Here is a 9,903-nt window from a genome sequence, read left to right on the forward strand (position 1 = left end):
CTACCCAAAAATTCTTCTAGCAAAACATTGTTTGCCGATTCGGAGTCCCATCCGAGCTCACAGTTGACAACGACAAACAATTTGACAGCCAGGACTTCAAAGACTTCTGCTTCTCAATTGGCACCAAGCTTGCCTTCGCCTCAGTATATCACCCACAATCCAACGGCGTCGTGGAGCGCGCCAACGGTAAAATTTTCACAGCCATCAAGAAAATGCTCCTCGACGACAAGAAGGGCAAATGGGCCGACCTGCTACCTGAAGCAGTCTGGGCGCTGAACATGACCGAGTGCCGGGCAACTGGGTTCACTCCTTTCCGCCTGCTATATGGATCGGAGGCCATGACCCTGCAAGAAATAAAACATGGGTCACCACGGACAAGCACTTCAGCCATCCCCGACGTAGACGAACCAACTTCGAAGGACCTCATCGACGGAGACCGTGTCTTCGCCCTGCAGGCCCTCAACAAATACCAAGCTCAAACAAAAGCCTGGCGCGACCACACAGTCGTCCCGAGAGAATTCAACGAAGGAGACCTCATACTCGTTCGGACAACTCGAACAGAGTCACGAGGCAAGCTAGAGCCAAAGTGGGAGGGTCCCTTCAGCGTCAAGACGAAGGCGTCCCCCAGCGCGTACAGGCTAACAACGCCATTAGGCAAAGACTTAGAGCATTCATGGAATATTGACAATCTCCGTAAATTTTTTGTCTGAATCCTCAAGGCTAACATGCCCTTGTAATTCACCAAACAATTTTATTCCGGCCCGCACTCTTTTCCTCCCGGGGGCGAGGTTTTTAATGAGGCGGAGCCATGTAATATAAACGCAAAAATCCCCCGCAAAAAATTAAAACAATGTCGAAAAAGACCGCATCGGCGGTCTTCGGCATTCGACCACATAGAAGTCACCGCGAGGGGCACTGCCGGCCTCCCTCGCGTGCGACACTCCACGCAAAAGTCACCTAAGGGTGCAGCCGGACTAGCACGATAAGTGCGAAGAATCGAAGTCTTTTCCAAAAGACTCTCCGTGCAAAAGTCGCCTAAGGGTGCAGCCGGACTAGCACAATAAGTGCGAAGAATCGAAGTCTTTTCCAAAAGACTCTTCGTGCAAAAGTCGCCTAAGGGTGTAGCCGGATTAGCACAATAAGTGCGAAGAATCGAAGTCTTTTCCAAAAGACTCTCCGTGCAAAAGTCGCCTAAGGGTGCAGCCGAACTAGCACAATAAGTGCGAAAAATCGAAGTCTTTTCCAAAAGACTCTCCGTGCAAAAGTCGCCTAAGGGTGCAGCCGGAATAACAAGCACGAAAAATCAAAGTCTTTTCCAAAAGACTCCGCGCAAAAGTCGCCTACGGGTGCAGCCGGAATACTAGTACGAAAAATTGAAGTCTTTCTCCAAAGAACTCCGCATAGAAGCCTACGGGAACAGCCTGATCAACGAAAGCGTGCAGCTTCGTCACACATAATTATGGTTACACACATACAGCGAGGGAATCACACATTACATCGGCTCAACCTTCGGGATGATACCCATCTCCCTATAGTTGAACAACATTATCCTCAATTCCTCACCCGCAAACAGACTTCGCAGCTCCCCTTCACCCACACTCGCCCCAGCTGGCGAGGACAACAATTCCCGTTTGCCAGTCCCATCCACACAAAGACGACCACCCTCCATCTCACCACGATGACGCCTTTCACCTCGCGACAACTCACCCACTCTCCGCTTCGCCACCGCTCTTTGCCGCCTACGCCCAGCACTCACACCAGGATGAACCTCAGCACCCATCACACGCGGAGGAGTCTCCGCCGCAGCCACATCCAACGCTGCAAAATAATCCAAGTCCTCTTCCGAAGACCCCTCCGTCCACACAATCGAACTCCCAGAATCATCAGACTCAATAAACTTAGACACAGAATCATCAGAATCGCCCTCAGCAACCACGGTCGAAGCCGCCACAAAATTAGCATTGTCAGTAGCGGTTGTGTGCGCAGGCCCAAAACCCTGAACCTGCACAGCAACCGAGGTTTAGTACACACACAGACAAAATTTACAAACTCCCAGCACCTATTTAGCCACCTGTGAAGGCCCGGCCGCGGCCGTGGGGTCTTCGGCTGCCAGCTCAGCCACCACCTTCAAAGCATCTTCGGTCGTCGGCGCAGGGGCCGACACAGGGTCTTCACCGGCCACCGTGGGCACGGGTGCAGCCGAGGAGCCTTCACCGGCATCCAGGGACATCACCGGGTTGACCTCCGCAGCCTCGGGCGGAGCACCGACCGGAGCTCCAAGGTCCTCAACGTCCTCGGCATGCGCCATCTGCAGCAACAGCACTCATTCAGCAAACTACCACACACCCACACACATAACCACACATAAAAAGCAACCTTTACCTGCTCTATCGCCCGGTCGGACCGCTCCCTGACCGCCTCCCGACCATGCAGACCCCACATCCTATCAAAGAGTGTCCCCGTTGACTGCTTCACCACAGGGTCTTCGACCTTATAAATATCACGTTCAAAGTTCTCATCTGATTGATCGAAGACCTCGTAGTACCTGCAGCCCTCGCGGGACAATGCATTCATTGCCCCCTCACAGGTGACGAGGGAGGCGAAGGACATGAAACCCTCCACAATGATCGGGAGCACCAGCAGCTCCTCTGGCAACCATTCGAGGAAGTGAAGGCCTGCTTCTCGGTCGGGTGCTTCGAAGTCAACAGTCCGCGCACCCAGCTCGCGGTACGCGTCCACGAACTGTGCGTGCGTCCGCTCAACTTCCGAGCGCGTCGAGGCCTCGGCCTTGTCCACGCGGCTGCACAAGGCGTTGAACCTTGCCTCCAGCTCCTCGGCGCGTTGACTGGCGAGACTGCTCCCCGCCCACGCCACTTTGGCCTCCGCTCGCACAGCCTGCGCTTCAGCGATGGCCTGATTCGCCTCCCTCCTCTCCTCAGCCAGCTGGCACCGGAGGTCCGTCTTCTCGGCCTCCATGGCGGCAACTTTCTCCGCCAGCCTGCGGTTTTTACTTTTCACAGCCGACTTCTCCCGGACAGCATCCGCATGCTGCGCCCGAAGCCTCTCGACTTCGGCAGCCACGTCCGTAGTCAGGACACCCGACGCCACATGGTCGGCAAAGTCGGCCGCCTGACACAAGCACATGAGACTCAAACCCTCATGAAAACAACAAACACCGAAGTCCAACACAACTTACTTGCTTCAGCTGCTGCGACAGCTGCTGCGACGCCTCCCTCAGCCGCTGGGACATGGAACCCGCCACATCCTTGGCGGCAGCGGCTGACAGAATCTCGCCGCTAGCGCAGAAAGGGGCCCACGGGTCTTGCGCGGCACCCTTCGCTCGGACCACCGCCGTCGGCGACGTGGTTGCCGCCGAAGGCGGGACAACAACCAATTGCCCCTCATCCGACCCTACAACATATCACCGGTCAAAGAACCAGCAAAAAAAACTTACCAACAAAATAATCCTCGACACTAATGTTGGTGCCGAAGTCGGCAACACGTCTCCTCGGCGAAGGCAGCTCCCGTCCTTTCGCGTATCCGCCTGGGGGAGGCTTGGTTCCGCCAAAGGCGGCAGTCTTCGCGCCCGCCGACGCCTTGCTGAGTCTGGGTGCGGCCGGTTTCGCAGCTGGCATCGGCTGGCTACTGCCGGAAGCAGCAGCCTTCGCGCTCCCCTGCGCCCTCTTCGCCTCACGCCTAGGATCTACGATTCTGACGACCGCTCGGCGCTTCTGCGCAGCGTCCTGACGGTCCTTGTTCATCACTGCCGACACAACAGCAACAATATTCCGCCCGTAAGGAAACACCTTCAAGTCACGAGCCATGCGAGACGTAAAGAAGTCTTCGCTAGCCGCGCGGTGGATCAGAACATTCTTGGGCCATCGACCCCCGGTAACCTCCAGCATCCGCGCCGAAGACTCCCGGAGCTCGGGCAAAGACATCCTTCCCCCGAGGGCTGCGCACGTCCCCATCAACTCCATAGCAAAACTATCGGAGACCCCCCAGTCCCCCCACTGCAGTACCTAGTTTTCTCTTCTTAGCGGCCGGGGCAGCCACCTGCGAGGGCTCTTCCTCGGTCACGCCCATCGGTTTTTTCCCACGGCGGTCGGTGGTGTCTTCCCCGGGGTAACCATCGTATGTCAAACGGTTCAATTCGAAGACCCGATTCAATCTATCGTTGGCCCCACAGATATCCCAGCTCCACAGACCCTCTGTCTTCGGCACATAGCGCCCCACGATCCTCGCCGCACCGTCTTCCGCTTCGCGCACGAATGCGGCGGGATCCCGACCATGCAAATCCAACGCGAAGGCTGGACTTCGCACCCGCTGCCCGCCCCGGGAAGGCATCTCGCGAGGGCATACTTCGCCCAGCGCCCAACCATGCGCCAAGGGCCACACCCCATACCCGATAAACTCCTCCACTAAGTCGCGTCCGCTACTCATGCGGGCAGCGCACCGAAGGGCTCCCTCGTCTTCATCATCCTCCGCCACCTCAAACTGCGGGTACGCCACATAATAATGGGAGCACATGACGGCCACGGGGAGTCCTGGATGGTCTTCAACTGCGCCTTCGGAAACGTAAAACCAGAAATCCCACCAGTTGCCCCACTTATTGCGGGCGCAGGGAACCAACTCCACTACTTCCATCGAAGTATTGTCGGTCCTCGGCGTAAACGTGCACGATCCAAACTGTGCAATCTCACGCCCAATTTTCCTCTTTTGCCAATGCAGACAACAATGTTTTGCGAAGACCTCCACAGAGGGCTGACCACCATACGAAGTCGTCGCCCAAACATACTTCGCCAGAGCCACCACAGCATTCGACGTCAGCTGGTGGACCTGGACCTCGAATCTCCGCAGGACCTCCGCCACGAATCGATGTGCAGGCAGACGAAGGCCAGCGGTGAAAAAAGCCTCAAAAATGACCAACTCGCCTTCTGGCTCGGGGACCTCCTCCGCCCCCGGGACGCGCCCCACTCCGCTGCCAAAATATCCAAGCTGCTGCATATCCTGAACGCGGACCGAGGAAATCCGCGACACGACAAACTCCACTGTATCACCAGGATGTAACGCCTCCGCCGCCATGTTGCTCAAAGTGTCCTCGGACGATGCGCCGGCCGGCGGTGTATTTGGAGCAGATGAGGAAGAGGACGGTATGGCTACGTACCGTCGGCGGCGGCGGGCGGTCTGCTTGATGCGGGCCAGATCTCCGACGAGCAGGAGCAAGGAGGGCAGGCGAGCGAACGAACAGTTTCAAATGGAGGCTAGGGTTTTGCGGCGCGCAAAAAGAGTACCTGACCCGCGCCGCCCCGCCCCCTTTTTATACACAGGACGCGACGCTTCGGAAAACCCGCAGTCCAACAGTACCGCGTCCATCAACGGTCACATCAAAAACCCCCGCGGAACCACTTCGAGCGAGGGCAGCGTCTCCACCATCTAGCGACGTCTTCGGCACCAGATGACTTAGTCGAACTGGTCCCTCGGAGGGCAAATGTTGGGGCGAAGGCGGAGACGCTACCTTTCGTAATATTAGTTATCTGTTGGGGAGAAGGCGAAAACGCTACCCTTCGCTCGAGGCCTTCGCCAATCTCGCTGCACCAACGGAGGCGAAACGACCGGCGGGTTCCACCCTTCGTCCACTACACTACAAGACGAAGGCCTACGACGAGGTCGCCCACGTCCCGCGTCCTCGTCGAACACGAAGGCCCACGTGGAATTCGGCCCATTGTAACAGGCCCCACACGGCTAAGTGTATTACGGGCCTGATTTGTAATGGCTTTTCTGTAATGACAGTCTGTAATCCCACTTTATGGGAATATTCTAGGGATAGTCTAGGCGCCTGAGGGCACATGCGTCCTTACTCCAAGACGCTAGGCACTCAGGCACCTATAAATACCCCCGTACAGTGCCCTTGAGAGGCTGGAGGAACATAGCTATTGCCATCTCGAGTCAAAACCTTGTTTACGTTGTTTTCATTCCTCCGTTGGATCAACTTGCCCAGGAGAGCGAGTTCCAACATTATCCATACAAAAGGTAAGGACAACATGATAATTATGGGCTTTTAGTCTCTTTTAGCACCTATGTGAAGGACTAAAGACTAAATCATTTTAGTCCATATTTTAGTCCTAGTGTTTGGCAAAAAAAGGACTAAATGGGACTAAAAACTAGAGACTAATATTTAGTCTCTCTAACCAAACACCCCCTAAAATAGAGGGATTAATCTTTAGCAAATGGGGCCTAAGTGATTGGGAGGGCATAGATATTCAGTCAACCAGATAATTTCTTTCATAGGAGTGGCAGTAGTTCTTGTGTTCTTTCATCTCGCCGTTTTTTCTGATTTAAATTGCAGGGGACTACATGGTTAAATCATGTACCGAGTACAATAGATACGGGAAGTGGGTAGCTTGATTAAGTTCTTTAATTTTCGTTGCGACTTTCTATCAAAACATTTATTAGTGTGACGAATTGACCGGTTTCATTCTTCACTGAACCCTTCAGGCTTCAGCTTTCTGAACGGCAGACCAACACATATCCTTCATTTTAGTGGAGGCAAATTAATTACTGTATCACTACAAAAAAAAACAATCGAAAACTATACGCTCCGTTACCAAAGTTTCGTGAACAGTAGAATGCTATCTCTAACAAAATCATTCTAGTTTGGCAGAACAGGATATCACTATACTCATTCAACAGTACCATTAGTCCATTACAAACCAAAGAAGGAACCCAGAAAAGACTGAGGCATCTCTTCTTCAAGAACTGGTTTAATCTTACACTCGACAAGAATGCTGCAGTGTCTTTTGAGTTCCTTCAAAAAGGTCTAGCAAAAGTGTCTCCAGATCCTCCGCCCTGTACTTTACATAACGATCTCGATGCCTTGAGCCATCAAGAAAGCCTGAATATCTTCCCACGAAGGTCCTATAGGCCTGTATAACTTTCAGTGATATTGAAATCCGGACGTCGTCGCGAAGTTGGTCATCTGGGACAGACCATGCTGTCTGAACTCGGTAAACCTCTTCAAAGGACAGATTGAAATTTTTTATCTTCTCCCTGATGGTTTTGCGAGAAGCAGCATCACCAGAAGCACACAAGCCATCATCACTGAGGTAAGAGAGAACATTATTCCATGATGCCCTCTCATATCTCATAGCTTGCTGCTGAAATTTCCTGTTATGAATCCGGATCCAGTCATCACCAAGAAAGCTTTTGAGATCCGAGTTCTTCACTTTCTGAACCATGTAGTGGGTGTTGTTCAACATGAAGATGTTCTGCAGTCGATCATCTCGGTACAATCTAGACCCAGCTTCAAGATTTGCCTCCAAAACTGCAGTAACAGACTGTAGATGCAAAGCTGTTGCCGTGAAATTAGGATATGTATTTGCCATCAACTGAATATCAGAAGTCAGGCATCTTCGATCCGTGTCCTTGAGAAGTGAATCAAGAGGTTTGCTGTATGCAGTGAGAGCCTTTATGTAGTTCATAACATACTTTGTAAGTGGATGCACTTCTCCACGAGCTACTGCATTGGATGAAGTGTATGATTGGATGGCACACTTGAATTCTGCAAATGTCTTCCTTGCAGATTCTCCCAGTTGCAGTAGTGCTTCATGATACTCATTCAGGATCATATCACCGTACTTTGGTTCAAACAAGGATTCAACTTCAGGGAGAAGATCATCCAGGACCTCATACATATCAAGCAATCGAAAAAGCTTTTCTGTTTTGGGGGGTCCAATTGCTACAGATACATAAAAGCTCAGAAGTTGTACAACTGAGTTGAATGAAATCTCAGAGAAGCACAAGTCAGCAGTTGAATCTGTAAGTTCACTAAAGACATGGTTGCTAAGCCGTTTCTCACTTACAAGATATACTCGAATAAAACCACGCATTGCCCGGTTCCATCTCTTTATTAATGAATTCAACTTATTCCAGCTTGTGTTCATAAGCTCCTCTATACTGAGTTTTTCCAGACGAAGAGACCCAAAGTACTCATCTATTGCAGTCTGCCGTGAGTTTATATAAGCCTGTAAACACTCCTTATCATAGCCATTCAGGAACATGAATTTAGCAATGGACTTGACAGCAGAGAGTGCACCGGGTTGAATTAAATCAGGCACAAAATATTCTGGTCCTCCACTGATATCATTCGGTGTTGCCTTCCCATCCGATGGTTCCTCACTAAATGAACTGCTTGAAAAGTCTTCCACACTACCATCCTCTGTAGAGCGAAAAGAGAGAACCTCCTGTTCTAATGGTTGTTTGAAATGTGTAAGGAGATAAATAAATTCCTCTTCAAGTCTTGCCATTGCCATTTCAGAAATTTCATATGCATACACAGTGAGTTCATCCAGTTGTTTGGCTTCCCCACCAGGGTCTAAGGTCCTTAACTTTTCAGATAGTTGTTTGATTTTGCGCAGCACTTCCAAGTACTCAAATGAGTCCTGTGGGTCATGGACGTGCATGGAGTTGTCAAAATCCAAACTAAGAATCTTCTTTCTCAAGGCCTTAAGCGCTTGTTTAATATCACATATCTTATTATCTTCTCCCAGAGTGATGTTTGAATACTGCTTTACTAACTCTGCGGCCATCATATTATGAACCTTCCCTGCATCATATTTAACACAAAGATCAGGTCTAACTCCAACGTTTCAAAGTTGAGACTTCAATTTGGGAAAGCTAGTTACCCAAAGAAGTAAAGATAATGAAAACCATATCATACCAAATAGATGGAAATCGATGATTAAGCATCAATTTGCGAAAATCAAGCATACGATGCTAAAACAGAAAACTCTGAAACTTTCAAACACAATCATGTAAATAGCAGAGGGAAACAGAAACTGGAAAAAAAAACTAGATAAAGCTAGCATCACAATTCACAATTAAAGGTGATAGGGACTAGAGCAAATAAACACTAGTTACATCTCTTCTTTATTTTTTTCTTAAGAAAAAGAGTGGAGAAGTTTGATCATATAATATTCCACCAGCCCGATGGCTTATTAATCTAATTTGCTCTTGTTGAACAGCAGAAACAGGGCAGGTCCTCTTATTTACAAGAACATCTCATGATCTCAATATGTGGAGCGGGTAATACCCACGGAGGGATAGTAATGTTTAGCAGATGAACTTAGCGGTTCTCATATTAGTCAACTGGGAGATAATTGTCATAGCAGCTAGAGTCTAAGAACACTTGTTGGGGAAAAAGGTCCACACGAACAGGGGAAAAAACTCAGATAATTTCACCACCATAAATATCTATTAAAGCGAAACCAAACTGGAGCAAAAGCTAACTGACACTCGAAAGCAAACTATGCAAGAAACCTTTACAGAGCAAGGAGATACTCACCACCGGCACCGAAGAGCTGCTGCGCTTCGCCCACTCCGGCGGTCGCCCACGTTACCGCCGATCCCAGATTCAGAACTCGCCCAGGAGACAAGAGCGAGGAAAGAGGCTCGCAGGGGAAGAGAAAGAGAGGCCCAAACCCCAAAGTACAAAAGGGAGAAAAAGAACTGAATACGATTATTGCGGTGTGGTTGTCAGGTCACTGGAGGTGTGTGGAACAGTACAAGTCAAGTCAACCGAGGGAAGCGATGGCGACGGGAGGGAGGGGAGGACACCGGTGGGGAGATGGGGATGGTCAGCGGACGCAATTGGAACGGGATGCCGTGGTGCCGGGTCTGTCGCTCGATCGTCCTGTAGCTGCCCGTCGCCGTCCGTCCCTCTCCCCGACGGAGTCAAGGACGACAGGCTGCGGCATTCCGTTCCAACGGGAAACGCGACCGTTCCGCGGAAACAGAGGGCGTCAGAGCGAGCTTTCGCACTTGGCTTTGGCCCCGTTTGTTTTGGCTTCTGGCAGCTTCTGGCCACTAAAAGCTGCTGCGGACTGTCAAACGCTTAGCTTTTCA

The 9,903-nt window shown here is 51.0% G+C and overlaps 1 protein-coding gene across 2 annotated transcripts; it reads right to left on the reverse strand.

The window, feature by feature from the left end:
- Positions 1-6,583: 6,583 nt before the first annotated feature.
- Positions 6,584-9,823, reverse strand: LOC100281659 (uncharacterized). 2 transcript variants are annotated; one of them, XM_008674616.4, is made up of 2 exons: positions 9,344-9,823; positions 6,584-8,605 (listed from the first exon to the last, which is right to left on the reverse strand). In XM_008674616.4, exon 2 carries the CDS (start codon positions 8,589-8,591, stop codon positions 6,771-6,773), a length of 1,821 nt encoding a protein of 606 aa, XP_008672838.1. In that variant the 5' UTR covers positions 8,592-8,605; positions 9,344-9,823; the 3' UTR covers positions 6,584-6,770.
- Between the last annotated feature and the right edge of the window lie 80 nt (positions 9,824-9,903).

The sequence above is a fragment of the Zea mays genome, chromosome 3, assembly GCF_902167145.1.
Source record: "Zea mays cultivar B73 chromosome 3, Zm-B73-REFERENCE-NAM-5.0, whole genome shotgun sequence".
NCBI classification, from domain to species: domain Eukaryota; kingdom Viridiplantae; phylum Streptophyta; class Magnoliopsida; order Poales; family Poaceae; genus Zea; species Zea mays.